Below are 21939 nucleotides of genomic sequence, written 5' to 3' on the forward strand. Positions count from 1 at the left end.
TGTCTGTCTTACTTCCAGTATCACAGTCAGGCTGCGGGAAAAATAGCATAAAAGCAGGAGAGCACAGTGAAGTAAGATGGGTGAAAGGACCAGATTTGACTTCCTATTTTTGTGTAAACACACACCTCTGCTTTTAGTTTATCCATTCATATCTTCCTGCTATTCCAAATGACTGTTTCCAAATGATTATCCTCCAATGTCATTCTGAGTCATTCATTCATTTGAGAGCTTTACTTGTTGGTGAGAGTGTGGCCTAGAAGCAGGCGTAAAGGGCAGTGGCCTTTATGTTCCCCATCCCTGTGTTGTCCATACGGTGTGTGGGTATTCCTGTGTTTTGAAGGATTTCCTGCCACAGACTCCTTATCTGGCCCTGTGCAAGTCATTTTCTCTCTGCCTCCATCCACTATCTGTAACTTGTAATAATACTGTGACCTGCATCTCAGGGAGGATGTGAGGACAGAAATGGTACATGCTGGAGGGAGTAACATTTATTGGTGAAGGCATCACTGTTTCATTGCTTGTTTTTCCTTACTCCTTGGGTAGGGAAAACAGGGTTATGGGCAAAGTGTGTTAAGAGTTAACTCTCCCATTTTCTTGCCTTGTTCCAAGCTTTCTGACTTTCCGCAACCCTCTGATTATTAGTTACCCTTCAGCAATCTTTGAGGTGAACAATTAGGGTGGTGAATGGGAGTATGTTTAAAGGATTTGCTGCCATGGGCTCATAGTTGGGCCTTGGGCAAGTCGCTTTGTCATCCTCTCAGTTTCCATCTGTAAATGGAAATTAATAGTATGAAGCTAGGGGACCAGAAACTAATTGTACCAGGAAAAATTGAAGGAACTGAGGATGTTTAGCCTTGAGAAGAGAAGACCGAGGAGGGATATAATAGCACTTTTCAAGCACCCAAAGGGTTGTCACACTGATGAGGGCTACAATCTGTTCTCTGTCATTCCAGACTGTAGGACATGAAATAACCAGCTTAAGTTACAGGAAGGCAGATTTTGGTTGAACATCAGGAAAAATGCCCTAACAGTCGGAGAAGTCAGACAATGCAGCCAAATTCCTAGGGAGGTGGAGGGCTCTCCATTGTTTGGGGTATTCAAGCAGAGACTGAACAGAGATTTGTCAGGGATTAAGAGGGCTGAACTCAATGGCCCCTTCCAACTCTATGATTCTAGGCCATGAAGAGAGAAAGATTGGATTTATGGTACTGGAAGGTTTTCCTCCAAAGATTCACAGTCTAGTTTTGAGTAAGTTGCTTTTGGCTTATTATCCCTTCTCTCTATGGAAATAATTACCTTATGGGTGTTTTAAAGGCAAGCATGATAAAAAAATTTTTTTGGAAGAAACAATGTTGTCTTGTGAGCTCATAATTTAAATTTACTCTGTACAGGTGGCTCCTGCAGCTTTAACTGTTGTGATGAAGAGGGATTTTCACCAGGTTCTCCATATATACAAGTGACACCTGCTGAAATTCCCTTTTCTATGCAACTGTTAAATTTACAGGAGCCCTGTCCTCCTTTTCATATGGTCACCTTACCCTAAAGGCTTTATATATGTGAGAATTTTCAGTAAGTGTCCACCTTTTCTTCTTATTATATCCAGAAGTAGGATGAATTGCTTGGACTGGATTTCAACTTTTACCAGATATTGGGGCAAAATTAGGGTCAGGCCTAAAATATCTGTGCAGGTTTCTCACTGAAGCCATTAACACAGAATTTCCCATTTCTGAAATTCAAATCCCCCAAGCAGTGAACAGCAAAGAAGCTTGAATGACCTGCCTCCTGGCTACTTACGCAAATAACGTGTCTTTGCATAATATGGACCTAATCTTCTGCACTTCTTTCAAGCGCAGGCGTTTGAGGCTGTTTGAATGAAGGAATCTGAATTAGTTCATAATTTGTTTTTCTAGCAGTGCTGTCATTTGGACAAAGAACAAAAATGGTTGCTTTGTTTATCAAATAGAGGCATTAGACGGTCTCTGGCATTTAGAAGAGTTCCTGTGAAGAAAATAACAGCAGAACTCAATATTCTGTTTCCTTAGCACCAAGTTTTATAACTGTTCCTGCCTCAGTAGGAGAACAATCTGTGCTGTACCTACTGAATATGTTTGTTTGGTCTTTATCATATTCCTTTAACTGGCATTGGCCAGAATTGAACAGCATCATATCCTGTTGTTCTGATTCAGTGCTTACAAATAATAATAATAATAATAATAATAATAATAATAATAATAATAATAATAAGATGATGATGATGATGATGATGATGATGATGATGCAGTTGGTCAGTGGCTGTTTAATGTGTGTTAAATCTAAGTCAACACATCAGGGATTCAGCCCCATTTTAAGCAAAATAATTGTTTCTAATGTGTGAGAAACCACAAACACAATTCAGGCTGTCCTAACATAAAGGACTTCTTTCCACCATTTATGATTTACCTTTTGCCCTTAACTTGTACAGAGAGAAATATGGGTGAGTTTGTAGTCAATTTGTGGGAATTCCAGAAATATCTAGCAACTTAGTCCATAACTGGATTAAGGCTGCAATCCTATACCCAGTTACCTGAGAGTAAGCTGCATTGAATTCAATGGTGCTTCCTTCTAAGTGAACACACATATGTTTGCACTGTAAGCCAGTGTGCACAGATTTATGTTTGAGAGCTCATGTGCAGGCCCAACCCCCCCATGCAATATAGTTGGGCAAATGCCATGGACCATATGGCTAGTAATGCCTTTGGGTGGGGGGAGGGAATCGTTGCCTGTCTCCTCTGCTCTTTGGCAACCATAGTTGCGTTCGCTGTATTTTCTCAAAATCCAGTGTGCTGGAAATTCCAGCTCCATCACATTGTGGCTCCCACCACAAACACATGGGGTCTTCCACAAATGGCTGCCATTTTGTATGTGGTGATGACCCGTTTTAACCTACAGTGCACTTCTGGCACCTTGCGTTTTGGGAAAATAAAGATGGTGGCTAAAACAAAGGACATGGAAGTACCCATCCTCCCCAGACAGGAAGGATCCAGGACAGCACTCTGCCAAAGGATATGAAAACCCTAGAGCTGGGTATGACACTCTATCTGAACTGTGTGTGTCTCAGACATACACAAATGAAACAACATGATGAAAATCCCCTGAATTTCCTCGAGATACATTTAATATTTATTTATTTATTGCATTTTTATACCGCCCAATAGCCATAGCGCTCTAACTCAATTTTCTACCCACCTGTGGACCAGACTACATTTATAGCCGATTGTGTGTCGAGCTGTTTCTAGTACTGTACTGCTTTGGACTGTGGGTGCAGGAATCATGTGACTAAATGATTCCCCCTATACAGAAATCTTCCTCCAGATACAAAACTAGATGGGCATAGAGCAGGATTATTCCTTAGCCTATCGTCCTTCCCGTGAGGTTTTTTACTGGTAGGAACTTGTTTTCATGGGGGAACTTTGAAAACAGTTCTCCTCTGCAGTCTTAAGTAGTTCAGGTCAAGAACAGTTTTGACACATGATCTATGTATGTAGGCTGGGTCTAAGTCCAAGCCAATGGCATGCCATAGAAGGAATCACAGTGTAATCACATTATCCTCACCAAGTAACTAGGACACAATGGTGTAGCGGCTAGAGTGTTGGACTGGGAATCAGGAGATCAGGGTTCTAGTCCCCACATGGCCATGGAAAACCACTGGGTGACTTTGGGCCAGTCACAGACTCTCAGATCAACCTCCCTCACCGGGTTGTTGTTGTGAGGATAAAATGGAGAGGAGGAGGATTATGTACGCCGCCTTGGGTTCCTTGGAGGAAAAAGGGAAGGATATAAATATAATAAATAAATAGGTAGAAAAATCTGTTATGGACATAGTATTCTCTAGTAACTGATTACTAGTGGTAGAATGAAGTGAGCATTTCCTTATGTTTTGCCTGGATTATATTTTTATACTGTTTTATATACATTTTTTTAAAAAAACTCTTTGCTATTTTTATTTGTAGTGTTCTCAGACTATCTGGTCACTTGCCGCACCCAAATTTCCCCCTGCTTTACTTTCATTTAGCTTTGTACATCTCTCTCTTTGCTTCTGTCGTTGTTGTTGTTGTTGTTGTTGAGAAAGGTAATTGCATTTGCATTGTTAGAAATGGACAGACACTGAAGGCCTTCAACCCCCAGTGCTTTGCACTGAAACCAGCTGACATGTACCCTCATGCCATTTTAGTGCTGCAAAGAATCCCAATTAGAGGCTGGAGCGAAATGTCAGATAGGGATGGGTGGGAGTTTTGTTTTAGTTCAGTTTTGATATGAATTTACCGAAATTTGCAAAATTCTCCATATTACAAAAATATAAATATAAATTGAGATTTTTTTAAAAAATGAATGTGGGACAAACCGAAACTAGCAGATCCATTAATCCAGACCCACGGTTGTGAGTGCTGAACTCTTAAAGGTCTGGGCTTGAATCCCTTTGTATTCAACCACGTTAGTGCTGAGTTAGGATTACCTCTTCTTTTTTCTGACAAGCCCCTTTAATTGCTATGTAGCTGCATCCTGGTCCTCTCCATGTAGGGATGGTGATGGCTCAAGCTTGGTGGATTTCCACCAGCTCGGTCCCCTGGATTGGAGTCTGTGGAGCCCTGCACTTGCCAGACTTGGCATGCATTGATTTGGGCGAGCACAGCTGTCCCTGATGCTCCACTGAGCCACTGTTTTGCACAAAATGGCGGCTCAGCCTTTTCCGTAAAGCACTTTTCGCACAAATGGTGGCCGTAAAGAGGTCCATTAAGCCTATAATTCAGCCTTTTCTGCAAAATGGCTCTTCAGAGGAAATGTTGACCTGCCATTTTACTCAAAATGGCAGCCTGGTGGCACATTGGGATGTTGTGTACTGCTTGCACAGCAACTGGTGTTGGGTGACCGGTGGGGGTCCTGTGAATGACACCCAAGTTGGGCAGGTGTGAGTTTGCCCATCCCTATTTCCAGGCTGGGAATAGCTGGGAATTGTATTTCAATTTGTTTTTTGTGGGAATTTACCCATATTTGCAAAGTTCTTCATATTCAGGAGGGAAAGAAATTGAGATTTACAAAATTCGAATGAGAAAGAAAAACGGACAGATTCACCCGTGACTAATGTCAGATGTAGATTGACCTTTGGTCTGATCCAGCAGGACTCTTCTTATGTTATGTTCCAATGCCAGAGTTTCTTCCTTCCATACTATTATAGAATGTAATGTCGTGAAAAGATGGTGTGAGGCATACTTTATATAAGCTGAAATTAGGGACAAAGATGCAAAAATATTGCAGCTACTCTACTTATAAGAAGGACTAGCCATTATCTTTTTACCTATATCACATGATGATCTTGCCCTAATATTGTATTGCTAACACTGAGTCTCAGTGAACTTAATGAGCTTTTGTCAAGGAGGGAGGGCAAAATGAATCAAATCTAAATACTCTGGTCTTCTAGAATAACTTTTCTCTAAATTGGCATCATGCAAGGATCTAAATACATTGTTTAGGATTTTGTCATATTAGCCAGAAGTTATGATGGAGATATCTCAATTGAAATGAACTAAGAGCCATTTCACAGCTTTCCCACCATGGGTACAATCAACCGGAAGTTCTGTGTACCTGTATGATATACATGTTTACAAATACATGTGTATCACATTCACAATTAGGTGTGTGCATAATTCATCTTAAGTGTACATGTGGAGGCCTTAGGGAATTGTGTAAATTTGTCATCCTCGGTCATATTCCTAAGGAAAGTAGGCGTAGTCCAGGGCTGGGGCTGAGGAATCATGCATACGTAATTGCACCTTCCAGTTATGGAAAAAAACCCACCCCCATTCTAATTCATTGCTTAAAGCAAGAAGGATACCAAGGAGTATCATGAATAAAACATACTGGATTTGTTCCAGCTTAGGACACAAAATGTAAGTCATTTGTGGTCATGCAATGCGGACTACTCTTTCAACTCTTTTAAGAATTGTTTTAAAGAAAATGTATTGATTGTGTGTTTTTTATTTGGGAAGAAGAGGCATGTTGTCTCTAAATGTATGAATCAATTTTCCAGCTTTTCAGGTCCCCACCCCCCTGTAAATGAGTTTCTGTATGTTCATCTTATTACCAAATAAAAGCAATGAGATCTCCACTTGGTATGAATTCCAATTCTGTCCAAAGGTGGGTCTGCTCTAGGTGTGTGCTCCTAGAGGGGGGCTTACCTGGCTCCACCGCTGCTGTGGTCCATGTGGCGATGGCGGCAGAGCCAGGTAAGTGGGGGTGGGAGGCTTACCTGGCTCCGTCGTCTGCCACCATTGCGGTCCATGTGGCGGTGGACGGTGGAGACAGGTAAGGGGGGAGGGGGGCTTATTCGGACCTCTGGATCTCGCTCCAGATCCAGTTCCAGAGTGGGTTGGGGGGTCTGGATCGACCCGAACTGGTTCTGATCCTTCCAGATTGGGATCTGAAGCGGTTTGGGGGGGGGGCATGCACAGCCCTAGTCTGCTCCACCATCTAATGGAATAATGGAGCTAAATGGGAGTGTTCATCACTGTTAATGCCTTGCAGGATTGTATACTGACTCAGTGGCAAAGCACACATCTTTCTGTCCATAGTACTGGAGCAAATTGAAGCCCTTTCCACCATTACCTTTAGCACTGTGGCTTCCTCCCACAGGATTGGGTAACTTCTGAGGCTGCATGGGAAGAGTCCATGGCAGGATCTACACTTCTGCTTTATAATGGTTTATAACAGTATTGACAACTGTTCGGGCTCAGGACACACTCCGTATACAGTTTTCAAACAGTTTTCAAAGTGTCGTATCCTGCTTGGTGCAGATCTGACCCCTGGTGCAGCTTCTTCTCAGGCTACCATTGCCATGCTCCCCCATGTTAAATTTTAAAACGTTGAGTTTACTGCAATGTTAGCTGGCCTTTGCCATGCTGTAGCAAAAGGATGGAAAGGGGTGTTCAGGGATTTTTTAAAAAACAAGTTAAAAAAACTAGATGGCTCTGTCCACTTGCCTTGCTTAAGCTATTGCCTCAGAAACCTCTGTCTGCATCACATCACAGAGTACTACACTCCAAGCATGTTGAAGGATATCCTCTGTTTGGATTCATTCAGGTCTTTAAAAACAAAACAAAACAACAACTTTTTTTTTGGAGCCAACCAACCACACATGGGGCCGGAATCAACTGGGTGGGAAATAGGTTATGCAGGCCTGGTGAAGGTCCATGTAACTACGACAGGGTGGAGCATGATTTCTATGGCAGTACTCTATGTGAGGGACACCGGCACAACTTGCTTTGGTCTATGCCAGTCCCTTTCTCATTGTGAGATACTAGATGCACAGGGCTGCAACATATCCATGGTGATAGCACAACTGCTTGGTCTGACTCACAGTGACAACATAACTACAGCACAGCCTTACATGGAGTCGGACATTGGGGAATGTGTCGATGTTGTTGGACCCATCACCCTTCACCATGAGCTATGCTGGTTAGGGTTGATGGGCGGTGCAGTCCAACAACATTTGGAGGGCCACACATGCCCCACCCCTGATCTACACTGACTGGGAGCAGCCCTACCTACAGAGTGCAGGGATTGAAACTGGGACCATTTGTATCCAAAGCTCAACCACTGAGCTATATTATTATTATTATTATTATTATTATTATTTATTTATTTATTTATTTATTTATTTATTTATTTATATAGCACCATCAATGTACATGGTGCTGCACAGAGTAAAACAGTAAATAGCAAGGCCCTGCCGCATAGGCTTACAATCTAATAAAGTCATAGTAAAAAAGTCATAGTAAAACAATAAGGAGGGGAAGAGAATGCCAACAGGCACAGGGTAGGGTAAGCAGGCACAGGGTAGGGTAAAACTAACAGTAGAAAGTCCGCACAACATCAAGTTTTAAAAGCTTTAGGAAAAAGAAAAGTTTTTAGTTGAGCTTTAAATTTTAATTTAAAATTTCTCCAAGGGTTCTCCAAGGGTTGTGTGTTCTCTTCTCCCCTTCCCCTTTCCTCTGCAGCCAGCAAATTCCACCTAGTGTAAACCATAACGTGCATTCAGATAAATCAATATTGAAAACTACAGTTTGACCCTGGTTTGGGATCCTGCTTTGCCACCACTGCTGATCTCCTCCAACTGTGCACAGTGGGAGCAGGAAACAGGCAAGCTAATGGCTTGTGCCTGCTCATTCTCATAGCATCAAACAGAGGAAAAGACTAATGGTGCAGAAACCTATACTTGTATGCAACGGAAGACATTGCTATAATTCACATTTGTTTTGTTTTTGAAGGTTCAAAGCAAGTTATGAAAGCCGCACCAGTACCAGATTCCACAAATCGGCTTACTTTGCCAGGTTAGTGGGTCCATTGTGTTGGAAATATGCACTGATATACATTCAGCTATAACCTCAAAAGTTGCGAATCAATGTTGTTGTATTGTAAGAATTGACTCCTTCAACTCAACTATGTCCGTGTTCCTGCTCACCAACGCCACAGTTAATAGTTAATAATGAAACTCTGCCCACATTTGCTGTGGATCAGTGGTCAAATGATTCATTTCTTTTCATATATATTTGTTTTCCATTCTGCCATCAATCTGTACCCTAAATGGTTATAAAACAAACCTCTGTGATTAATTTTGGGTTCTAGTCATTGGTGTTTGGGAAAAGTACCGGATCACATAAAATTGGAAAGAGGCAATCTCATCTATAGTCTGTGCTTAGGAAACAAGAGTTAGTATATCAGCTTTTTCTACATTTTAATTTTTGTTGTTGCTATGATGAACAAATGGAATTCTTTTTAACCTATGTAATGAATAAGGTTGCCAGCTATTTTTACAGAGTCATCTCCTGTGCCTTATAACACAGAATAAGTTACAAGAAGTGGTAGTAGAAATACTTTGTAACATTAATTTTGTATTATGAACTTGTATTATGAATTCTTTACTATTTGATTTGTTCTCATGTGACTGCACTGCTTCCTTCCCACTTTCGTTAAACACTTTAGTAAAACTGCACTCAGAGGGCACACGTAGGCCTTAGCTAGACCTATGGTTTATCCCGGGATCGTCCCTGGGTCATCCCTGTTCATGTAAATGACACACAGGGGATCCCGGGAGCAGGTCTAGCTAAGGCCTAATTCTCAGTATGGATGCCTGAGGAATTCGAACTCTGCAAATCCCTACACAAAATGATGCAATCTGCATTCTCAAACTAATGTGTGGATTGGAATTTAGCTACCCACTTAGCTATTTAGCTATTTCACACTTCTCCAAATGTAGTGATGCACTTCTTGGCTGCTTAAATGTAACAAAATATACATTTAAGGCACAATCCTATGCATATTTAGGCAGAAAAAGAATCCTACAACTCCCAGCATTCTGGGAGTTGCTGGGACTTGTAGTACTTTCCCCCCTCTAAACATGCATAGGATCACACCCAAATGACATATTTCTGATAAAATAGGCTTTTAAATATATATATTTTGAGGAAAAAACACTTAGATTTAAATATGTATGTAGATAGCTACATTTTATTATGATCATAGAGGTAGCAGTAAGTTCTGATGGCTATGTGCTATTTCCACTATCAGAGGCAGTATGCCTATGTACATATGTTGCTGGGGAACATGGGTGGGAGGTAGTGCTGGACTCGTTTCCTGCTTGTGGGTTCCTGGTCAACAGCTAGTTGGCCATTGTGTGAACAGGCTGGAATAGATGACCCTTGGTCTGGTCCAGCATGACTCTTCTTAGGTTCTTATGTATGTATTTATTTATTCATTAAAATTATTTATTTATTCATTTATTGTATAAATGTGATTCTACTTACCTGAGAGTAAGTTGCATTGAACTCCATTGGACTTATTTCTTGATAAACATGAACGGTATTTCACTTTATGAGTGTAATCCTATACATACTTACTTGGTGGGATTAACTTCGAAGTAAACATGTATGGGATGTCTAATTGAAAGCAATGTAACATGTTATTTTCAACTACCTCAATTCCCATTGCTTTAAATGGAACTTGCATGTTATGCATGTTTACTCAGCGTAACTCTATGTGTCCAGTTGGGCTTACTACATATGCAGAAGGCTGCAGCCTTAATCATAACTAACTTTAGCTGGATCAGTGCTAGAGAACTGAAAATGATTTGATATCATAACGCTTCTTTAGCCCTAATCCAATCAAAGGTCTCCTTCTAATATGGTGGAGCCAGTGACATCCCTGAGAGCACAGGGTTAAACGCCTGAGGTTCAAGCAAACTATGCATTTCTGTCCTTGCTGCCCTCTTCTACTTTTGGAAGAATCAGGTGAAAATAAGCCAGCTTTACTAATAAGCGCCATTCTGCTCTACGTAGGTCTGCAAAAATATTATCATACTGTCATAACTTTGTCATAGCTGAGTTCTGTATTATGGCCATGCGGCAGACAGTTAAGTTTGCTAAGGAAACACCAAGTTCAGCAGATGTTTCTTCCAGACAATCCAGCAAGCCATAATGATCCTTGGATATTTTTCCCTCTGACCCTTTGAATCATCCCACACTATAATACCATCATCTGGACAGTGACTGAAAATAAAAACTCTGGCACCCATTCAAGGTGCCCTTTATGAAGATCTTGTTATGCTGTTTGCCCGAAGCCATTTTGAAACTAAGGTACCGTACAGTCAATAGTATCTAAGCAATCTACCCAAGTGCTGACTTCCTGTAGCTGCACAGTATTATTAGAGGTAGTATTAGAAGTAGATGACTTCTGCTTCAGTTTGTCCAGTGTTACCAATTTATTATTTTAAAAAACGCCATTTCCATTAGAGTTGACATTCTTTTGTGTATGGTGTTCTACTTTTCAGAAAACTAAGAGATTCTTCAGAAAAGAGCATTCCCATACCAGCGTGCCAGCCCAATTGCTTGGAGGCATTTTTAAGAAAAGCATGCGCTTTCCCCCACAAGCGTGTTCAGGTTAGTATACGTTTAGTCATGACATCTACATAACATGTTGACATGCAGTGGTCTAAAGTAAAACCAGATCTTGGCTTAGAATTCTTCGAAAGCCTTTGCTTGGTGGCATAGTTGTTTTAATAAGCAGTGGCCCCAGGCCAGCTAAGGGCTATAGATACATAGAAACAGTTCTCCATGTGCATGTTGCAAGTTTCATGGGGAACTGTGTGAGACGCCTGCTGTTTTTATGGACGTGGGCTGCAGATGAGGAGTGAGTGGAAAAGGCTTAGATCATTGGCGGCACCGGTGGGTGCCAAGCTGCTGATTGATTGGCTGCCCTTCCCTCCTCCCGCAAATTATAGTAACTTTGCTCTCTCACCTCAAGCCAAGAAGCTGGGAGAAGTGAGGTTGTATGGAGGTTCAGACTGCATAGGAGACTGGAGGGGAGGCATGGCTGGCCCAGGGTGCTTCATTCACCCGAGTGAGGAAAAAACTTCCTTCTTACCTTCCTTCCTTCCTTCCTTCCTTCCTTCCTTCCTTCCTTCCTTCCTTCCTTCCTTGCTTGCTTGCTTTTGGGGGGGGGGGGAAGAAAATAAAATTGTGTAAGGTGAAGGGGCAAAACCTAAGGACCTATAAGGACAACTACATCTCCCATGGTCCCCCACACCCTGGTGTGCTGTTAGCCAGTGTATCTGGGCATTGGAGAGGAGGGAGGGAAGGGAAGAAACTGCCTCATATTGGCCCCATTCAGAAGACACCTTAAACCACGGCTTTAACCATGGTGGTTAAGCCAGAAAGCCAGGCTGCGTTCAGAAGACATCTTAAATCATGGCTTTAACCATGGTGAACAAAGCAAAAGGCCTTATTCACCATGGTTAAAGCCATGGTTTAAGGTGTCTTTTGAACACAGCCTGGCTTTCTGGCTTAACCACCATGGTTAAAGCCGTGGTTTAAGGTGTCTTCTGAATGGGGCCATTGTCTTGCTACTTCTTCCACTGCTGCTGATTACAAGTAAGGAAAGGAACCAGGGGAGGGTATGGCAGATCAGGGCCAGCCCAAGACATTTTGCTGCATAAGGCGAAATACAGGATGGTGCCCCCTCCCCTATTCCAGAAGCTGACCAGGCTGGTGGTTGAACATTACTTCGACTTTGGTGCTGGTACACCATACTCCACCTCACCTGAGGGCAGCAGACTAGCGTAGTGGCTACAGGCCAGTCACGTGGAAGACTCAGCTCTGTGCTCCAACAGAGGGGAACAGCCAGTAACTACTCCCCCAGCACATCACCCAAAATCAGCTGCCTGAGGTGACCGCCTTGCTTTGCCTCATAGTAGGGCCGGCCCTGTGGCGGAGATGCATTTGGGGGATGGGGGAGATAGGCAAGAAATGTTTCTGAGCCCTCAGATTTGCCTGGGCGGCAGCGGGGTGAATAGGATTAGGCAAGATCTTATGATTATCTCTGTGTGGAAGATCACCAGTGATTTCCAAGTTAATCTGAGGCGAGCTTTGGAGAGCTTGCCCATCTCTATATCAGGAACTACTTCTTCATAGTTTTATAAGTACTTAAGTTACTACTCTGATTTGAGAAATGAAGATACTAGTACTTGTCCACTTCTGAATGCTTTGATTCAAACATAAAAATGGCTCACTGAACAGACTTCGTAATAATGGAGCAGGTTGTGTAAAGCTGCCATATCTTGTGCAGCCTGTATTAAATTGATGGGGGGGAACCCCCCAAAAAACCCTCCCCAGCATGAGTTTGCAGACGTAAACTTGCTACTTTCCCATATATTAGCAGCAATTATTTTTAAGTGTATTTACATTAACATGTACATTTCCCCCCTAGATTACCTGAACTCAAAAACCAGCAACAATGAACATCCACCTTAAGGAATCAGTGGCGACCATTTATAAAACAGACTTTTTTTTTAAGCTATTTTTTTTAAAATCAACACACAAAAACTTTTATCCTCTTTGTTTTTAACCTTATGCTCTGAGCAACGAAACCCTGGAATAACTCTCCTTCTGTTCGCAATGCTAATTTGTTATATTCTCCTTAAGAATTCTATACAGAGGCAAACTGGAATGGAATGTATGCAGCCACCTGTCCTGTGTTGCTTTCTTTAATAAAGTCACGCCGCACCAATGTGCATTTTGACACTAACTGGTTTTCTCTCTGTGTTTGTGTGACTAACAAAACTGTGCTCCAACAAAACTGTAAGTAAAAAGCAACCCGATCCTGCCCCCCCGCCCCGGATGGGCACGGAATGCCTGAGTTCCGTGCCCAGTTCCTGCCTCCTCATGATCCCGAGGGCGTGGGAAGAATCGGGCTAAAAATGTTCCCAGATATCCGAGGGAAATAGAAGGATCATATCTCCCTGCTCCCAGGATCCCCTGTGCGTCATGTGGACGCACAGGGATGATCCCCAGGATAAAGACTGGTGTAGACATGCCCTCTGTCTCCAAGCCCTCCTCCCATTCTCTCCTTCATCCTTCTGAGCAGTGCTGGAAAGGAAGAAGAAAGTGCAGATCACAAAGCACTGGTGTATTATGAATATATTGACCAGTCCCTGTGAACCATCTCACTGCCCTATTTTGGACAAGCTGACATTTCCAGACTGTTTTCGTAGGCGGCCCCATGTATTACACATTGCAGTAATCCAGATAAGAGGTTACCAGAGCATGAGTAACTGTAGGTAGGCTGTCCCTGTCCAGGTAAGGATATAGTTGGCATATCAGTCTAAGGTGATAAAAAGGTGCTCTATGCCATCATGTCCTCCTGTGCCTCTAATGGCAATGCTGGATCCAAGAGCATCCCGTAGATTACAAGCCTGATTCTTTAGGGGGAGAGTAATTCCCTCCAAAACAGGTTGAACATCACTTACCTGGACAGATGAAACTCCCACTACCAGTACTTCCTGCCAGTATCCCATGCTACCTCCAAGACATGTATGGAATTATCCCATTTTACTTTCGCAACAACCCTGTGAGTTAGGTAAAGTGACTTGAATAACTGAACCTTATCACTGAGCAGGAATTAAGATATAGCTCCGATTCAAGTCACCCATGCTGGATTTCTATTTGCTACTTAGTTCTAAACTTCTCTTAAGGAAAGTTGTCTTCCACACAGCAGTCTCAGACTTTGTTTTAAATTAGCTGATAAATTTATCTGAAGTCTTGCTCATATGTGGATGCTCATTGCTCTTGTAATGCTTGAATGTAGAAAGGCAGTCAAGAATATAACACTGTTTGAATGTAAAAGATTAAGGCTGTAATCCCATACCCACTTAACAGGGAGCAAGCCCCATCAATCTCAGTGGGTCTTACTTATGAATAGACATGATGATGATGATGATGATGATAATTATGATGATGATGATGATGAACCTATACTGCTTCTCATTTGAAAAAAATCCTGAATTGATTTACAACACAATAAAAACAACCTAAGCATCACAAACAAACAAAAAGGAACACACACACACACACACACACACACACACACACACACACACCCGCATGCATGTATCATGAGGTCGGTACAAAGATAGCTCACGGTTGGGGGAAAGCCAAAACAAATAGATATATTTTCAGTAAATACCTAAAACACACCAGCATTCGGGCTTGACATACTTCAGGGGGAGATAATTCCACCGGAGGGGGGCCACTGCAGAGAAGCCCTCATCTCCGTGTTGTTGCCAAACGGCAGTCCGTAGGCCGCGGCACAGACAACAGGGTCTCCCCTGCAGATCATAATAGCTTAGGAAGCTGTTACATGAGATCTCCTGGTCCTGAGTTGTATAGGGCCTTGCATACCAACATGTTCAGCCTGGCAGCACAGGCATAATGTGTGTGCAGCAAGACACCCCAGCCTGCAACCTATGCATTTAGAGCTTGCCCTATAAATCTGTGCTCTTCTAGCAACCACCTGCATCTCCCTAGGGAGGTCAGTACAAGCCTTGAGAACAACTGGAATTCGGTAAATAAAAGACTTGAGACTTGCATCTGATTGTGTTGAAACTGGGAATTCAAAAAGAATATGAGATAAATAACCATGTTTTTTCCTCTTGCAAATCCTGTTGTTGTTGTTGTTGTTGTTATTATTATGCATGTTCATCTTAGCCTCTCTTTTACTTATACGGATTATTGTGTGTCTATGGAATGAAAGAGTGGAAGGAGGGAATCTGCAAATTTCAGCATTGGATTAGTCTGCATTAATTTTGTTTTTATCTCCTTCTCCTCCTCTAGCCATCAAACCTCCAATGCACCATTCCAAGAAACCCAGTTTTGCCTCAACGAGTACCACCTTCCCACCCTTCAACAAGAAAGCGGAGGACTACTTGGTGAAATATAAACTGCTTGACCAGAGGGGCAGAATGAAGAAGATTCAGCATATTTCCCAGCACTGGAATAGGAAATAGAGCTGGTCCCCTGTTATGAATAGTGAACATTTTGGAACAAGAGCAAAAGACCACTTTGAAAATGACACAAATTATTGAATGATCAAAACAAGCATGTATGTAATGTAACCAATGCAATCAAAACATTCTCTAAGCATAGGCACCCTAGTTTACCAAAGATGCTCTGGATACAGAGGCCGTAGCTAGACCTAAGGTTTATCCCTGGATCATCCAGGGGTCAAACCTGTTCATCTAGGTGACACACAGGGGATCCAGTGCTCAGGCAGGGGCGAACCCTGGATGATCCCAGGATAAACCTGAGGTCTAGCTGTGGCCAGAGTCAGCAAATCCCATGATCTGTCTGCATAAAATGCTGCACCGGACAAAACCTCTGCATCTATATTCAGGGCTGTGTGTAGACAGAGTGGTCATTTCTGGACTGTGTCTACACACATATCCCCCCCCCCCCCCCATAGGCACGGTGAGCTTTGACAGCCAGTAACCTGTTGGAGGAGAGATTGAATCCAATTTTATTGAGAGTATTTTGGGATTTAAGCATCGAGCAACATGGTTTGCTGTCTTCAGTTATATCTACATAGGAGGCAGTAGAGGGGGAGGCAGGAGTGTATTCACCTCCCGGCTTGCCCACACCTTCCTGGATCTCATGGTTATATAATAAAAGGCACTTTTCACATGCCCACCCCTGCTGGAAATGCACTTTGCCCCCCAATATTTACTCAATATTTTTTCTGGTACCACGAGAGAGAGAGAGAGAGAGCATAGAAAGCAACCCAGGCATAGGAAAAGCAAGCATCTCTTTCTCTAGACCAATTGGAGCCATTACGCCACAGGCCATGGCATTGCATAGGGTCACTCCATAGAATGGGGAAACAGTTCTCATCTGTAGCTGAATTCCTCCTTGAATTCAGTTGTCTTCCTTTGTAATGGTTCGTCCCCCCAACCCCTCTGTTCCCTGGTATATGTTTTGATTTAGGAGGAGCAGCGAGACAACCAAGGCTTTCATCCCAGAATTAAATCTAGAAAGATGATAGTGTTGAAACATCATTTCTCACTGTATGAGCTGGTACACCAAAGACATTTCTATATGATGCGATCTATCATAGACCAGAGGTGGAGAACCCCAGGCTCGGGGGACAAATCTGGCGCTCCTCGTTCCAATTGAGCCCTCTGGGGTTTGCTCTGCTCATTCTGGCCCCTTCCCTTCTCTCACCCACCGATCATTTGATGGTTCCCCAGCTTTTGTGCAGTTATTCTCCAATTCTGAAAGGTTGAGATGCTTAGTTACTGGCAATAAGGCCTTCAAGCTACAATGTGCTGGTATTTTGGGAGCCCACCCCTTTTGCCTTCAGTTCCACCCGCCATGGGAAGGTGCCCCCCCCCAAGAGCTTCTTGAGGTTGCCAACACTTGTCCTAGACTCTCAGACCTAGCGATTCAGGAGCCATTTTGGGGCTACTGACTTCTTGAACTGTTAAAGAATAGCCTGTAGTATGAGCGGCTTGTCAGACTTCAGAGAGAAAAGGAAGATAATTGTGACAGCTATACCTCCAATGGAAATGAGGGATGAGAATCAGGCCCAGCCAGAGACATTTTCCTGCCTGAACCTCAATAGAGGTTTAGGGTGGATTCCTGCATTGAGCAGGGGGTTGGACTCGATGGCCTTGTAGGCCCCTTCCAACTCTGCTATTCTATGATTCTATGAGGCTGCTCCCCCCCACTTCAAAGTAAGGATACATAGTACCCGAGACTGACCCCTTTATTTTGGCAGCACTGGAGAATCCCCCAAGCAGCTCTTTCTGGGAGAAAAATGTATAATAAAAATAATACTAGATTAAAACATTACATATCTGATCAATTAGTTTCTCAGCGTGTTTCACTATGGAGCCTTCTAAACTCTCCTAGCAAAGGGATTTTAGGAGCTGGAAAGAAAGAAGACGCTGACACCCAGTGGAGGCTGGTGGCACCAATGTCAGTGGGGCAGTGAATTCATCAGCAGCAGTCAGAGCTCTAAAGGTTGAAGTGGATTCACCCACCGCTCCACTGACAACAGAGCCACCATCCTCCAGTGCTGACCCTGCACAAATTGAAACTGTCAAGGAAAACATAGCAATTGTATGGCCAGTAAAATTTGTTTGTCTAACAAGTTCTCCAGAAAATATGTAACTTCCAGGTCTCAAACACTAGGCCACAGATTGGCACCGTTTTCTTTTCAGTGGATTAATTCCATGTGTTTAAATCACACCTGTATAATCCTTTGTAGTGGATTGGAACTGAATTTTCTACTTACATCTAATTTTATAGTTTCCTGATCTCTCTGTATCATCCCCGTTCCTTTGATTGGAGGCATACCTACGCTATCACGCAAAGGCTAGTAATATTGTGGGGGAGTGATTCATTTCTCAGAGTTTATGACAAAAAAGGAGAATATTTTTTGACAATGCATTGCTTGTAAAGTGCCATTAGATTATCTGCATAAAAGCTTGTATAAAATACAATTATTATATTCTTCCACATGAGCCTTATGTATACGTGTATTTGTGAAAGGCTTCCTTTGCTCTATGTGTATCCATATGACACCACATTTTGATTTTTATAAGTCTTCTAAATGATGGTGTCTTGTATATTTAGGCTTTCATATTGGAATATGGAATAATTATTTTTCTTAGGCAGCCAAATTAATTGTAGGGTAGAGCTGTTCATCTTAGTGATACAACACTGCCATCTAGTGCTTATACAGGAATACACAAAATGCACAACTACATTTGCTCAAGTTGTGATTAAATTTTATGCGTCATCAGGGTTCATTTCACAACTCACACAGTGCTGAAATGATCAAACACATTTAAAATGTTTTGAATTTCCCACAAACAAACAAAAATATTAAATATGAGCACGAACTTAATCTCTGAATTAACTTTCTCTCTCTGAATTTCAGGGAGAATTGGAAGAACTTCACAATAAACAATATTGTTTGTTGTTAACAAAAACAATAAAATCTATGCAGGAACACAGTTTTCTTGAACAAATTCATTGCTTGGGGTGTTAATGTTCCTAGCTTTCTAAATAAAAGCAAACAGCTGCTCTAAACCAAGGTAATATATGGAAGCTATATCTGGTGTGGGATCTTAACTGTGGTTAGCACAAGCCATGGTTTGGTGTGATGTCTGAACGGAGCCTTTACCATAGTAATATAATGACACACCATACAATATGAGGAGAAGAGAGCAAAAGAGAGTTCAAGAATCTGGTTGGTTAGGCATACAGTGCCACTTAGGTATTCCGTTGAATAATATGCTTGATTTGCACATTTTAACCAGCATCCACGAAAGAACGACCAATGAATTTACTAAATGCAAGACATTTATTATAATATAGGTAGCTCTTTAGGGACATCTCTGAATTAACACTGGAATTCCAGACATAATACAATCATGGTCACTCCATAATATCTCCACAGCTCTTTACCAGTGTTCCACAGTGTTCTCCTTGAAGCAACGAGCTTGAAGAACAGAAGCCCACTTAAGCACCAGTCATTAGCAAACTCTTTGCTAAAATCCCATGGAAGAAAGAATCGACAGATTTACTTGCATGGAGAAGGAAAGCTCCTAGAAGCTTATGGAACTAGAAGCTCCTTAAACAAACACCACACTTTATTTACATAGAGCATTTACAGTGCAAAGACCCTTCAATCTCACAAAAGGCTCTTCATAAAATGGGAGTTGTATAAATCTGCATGGCTGAGAGATCATGTTGTATGTCAAGAAAACAAACTGATGGCTTTATTTATACAACTCTGAGAATCCTGCCATTCATTCCGTTTCAAAATCATGTTACCAGCCCTCATTGTGGCAACAAAACAAAACAAAACCAATACAAACCCCGTTGGAACATGCAGACTCGAAAAGACCAGCAGGGTTTTGATGAGCTTTCCAGCACTTACAGAAGCAGGATGTTTCACCATAGTCACCCCACCAGGCATTCCAGTAATATTTTGAAACCCAATCCAACTTCTGTTCCACCCTGTTGCCTTGTAAAATCAAATCAGCAAATTAACAAACTGCATACAAATACGTCATCTTGCTTTTTAAAACCAGTTAAAAAATGAATATTGGTTTTGAGGAGCGGTGACATTTCACAGTGTGGAAGTCATGTCAACCACTTTTAATGATATTCCTTCTCTATATTTTAAATGTAGTTGCTTCTTTCAATGGTAAATTAGAACTAATAAATCTGAAACCATGTACACAGTGGGGCTGTGCTTCAGCTTCAGCCAAATCCCAAACTGAGTTGGGCTGATTTGGAAACATTCCGTAGATGTCTGAAGCCTCCGAATCAGACCAAATCCACAACCAAAGTTGCAGGAGGGACCCAGAGACCCAGATGCTGTCGTCTGCATCCAGATTTAGGTGTGTGCAACTGAGCTGGTGGAAGCAGGCTTTCCTGCCCCCCTCTCCCCACAGCACCCCTCAACGCTCCCTGGAAATGCTATGCAGAGGGTTGAGGGACCCTGCTGAATGGAAGAGCTATGGTGCAGAGGGAGGGGAGATCCCCCCAAATTAGGCAGAGGTACCTTCCATGAGGGGAGCCCTTCCATCAAAGGAAGGCAGATTCTAGATACAACCCTGTGGCTGCAAAAAATGATACATCTCACCTTTTCCTATTTCGGTGACATTGGTGCTAATTGACCAGAAAACCAACCAACCAACAGCCTTTAAACAGTTTTTCATTCATCATAACTCCCTGCACCCGCCCTTCTGATATTTTACAGGTTTGTTGTGATGGGACACTGCTGTGATGCATGCCATTTTCATAAAAACTGCCAGACATACACACACATGTCTGTGTGGGGAGAAATCACTTCCACTCCACCCCCAAATTTGAAGAGTTCCCTTCCAATAAAACCACTGCAGTTATTCTTTAGAATGTTTTGTTATTTATCATTTTGTGGCATTTTTATACTGACCAATAGCCGAAGCTCTCTGGGCAGTTCTTAGCTAGGGTCACCTCTATGGCGTATGCCATTTTCAGAACACAGAGGGGTAAGTGCATCCTATTTTGGACCCCTCCCCATCTGTAGTTCACAAAAAAATAAAAATAAAATAAATCCCTGCACCGGTTCAGTTGAAACTGGCAGTGTTAATAACTTCAGAAGACGCAACTACGCTTGGAAATTTCATCCAATTCCCTCTAGCTTTGCATTCACTCACACCGAGTTGCTATACCTGCACATTTAATTGATTTTTTCAAAGAGCAAAAAAAGGTATAGTTGTTTGTTGATTTTCAGAGATAGTTAGTCTTTGGATTTCCAAACTGAGATTTGGATTTGGCCCCGTGAATAAATTTGGATGACCTTCAAATCAATTTGAGGTAAACCAGCCTAATTTTCCAAATCTAAACTGAATTTTGTGGTCAGTGTGCACCCCTAGTACTTATCATCATCAGCATCTATTATTATTATTATTATTAAAAATGAAAAGAGGGAAAGGGCTGCACTGAAATTTATGCTACTCGATTTTTTTGTTTCAAAGTTTGCTCTTTTGAAAGGTTAAAATTATTATGGATTTGTTTTTTCCTCCTATTTTTAAAAGACAGATTCATTTCTAGCAAGATGATCTGCATAGCCAACTGAGGAAGAGAGAATGAGAGAGAGATATGCTATTGTTGTCTGCACCGTCAACGTGAATGTCCTTGCCACAGTGAACTTTGGGTTTAATGACTTTGATTCTAGACAGCCAATCAAATAACACATAGCAAATTGCATCATAACTGGCAGGTCACTGCTGGAAACAGGAAGTTTTATTTTATGAAAACATTTGTATCTCGCCTGATATCACAAGGACTTGATAGACCTTTGCTCTAATCTGGCAAGGCTCTTATGTTATTTTTCATGTAATGAATAATGATTCATAACGCTATAGCATTATGGATCATTACTTGACACTTCAAGGAAGGACAATACATCACATATGTAATAGCACTGAAAGATCACACAATTCAAACATGGGAAGAATACAGACCATGAGCTGGAAAAGCTAACAAAACCAAACCTGAAGAGGAGCTTCTGCTTATCCAAAAAGATTGAAGATTAAAAGAATGATCTACACACATAATTCATATTCTACTATCTCCTTATCAGATTACATAGTGTATATAGTACTGCACACACTACAGATGCGTCACTTCTAGACAGTTACTTTACAGATGGCACTGCATATTCTAATTTGAAAGTTGCAAAGATGGATTACTCTCATCAAATTCTAATTCTGAGTGCTACATTAAATCCACATTTGATAATGACGAAAATGCAGCCAAATCACTTGTACAAATGAAGATAATAAGCAAACATTGTTCTATAACTACTTGGATTAACATTAACAACTGTGGACTTCATTCACCAGTTGTTAACAGTGACCTAACCTCATTTTAAATAGACCATAGAAATTCCTTCCTCACTAGTTTAAATGATAGCATACATGATCACCAGCTACTGGTTTGTTTATCATTATTACTAGGTGATGCCCAATGATAAGAGTGACCTGTGACAGTTGACCCAGAATTGCATTTTCATACATTC

The 21939-nt window shown here is 41.8% G+C and overlaps 1 protein-coding gene across 1 annotated transcript in view; it reads left to right on the forward strand.

Moving 5' to 3' along the window:
• The window catches only part of PDE1C (phosphodiesterase 1C), a 261988-nt gene extending 251043 nt beyond the window's left edge, over window positions 1–10945 (forward strand). Inside the window, exons 17-18 of the mRNA XM_063129811.1 lie at window positions 8301–8363; window positions 10859–10945. Of these exons, the coding sequence (XP_062985881.1) occupies window positions 8301–8363; window positions 10859–10866 (71 nt within the window). The 3' untranslated portion in view covers window positions 10867–10945. The remainder of the gene's footprint in view (window positions 1–8300; window positions 8364–10858) is intronic.
• Window positions 10946–21939: the final 10994 nt, after the last annotated feature.

Source organism: Elgaria multicarinata, chromosome 1 (genome assembly GCF_023053635.1).
Source record: "Elgaria multicarinata webbii isolate HBS135686 ecotype San Diego chromosome 1, rElgMul1.1.pri, whole genome shotgun sequence".
NCBI classification, from domain to species: domain Eukaryota; kingdom Metazoa; phylum Chordata; class Lepidosauria; order Squamata; family Anguidae; genus Elgaria; species Elgaria multicarinata.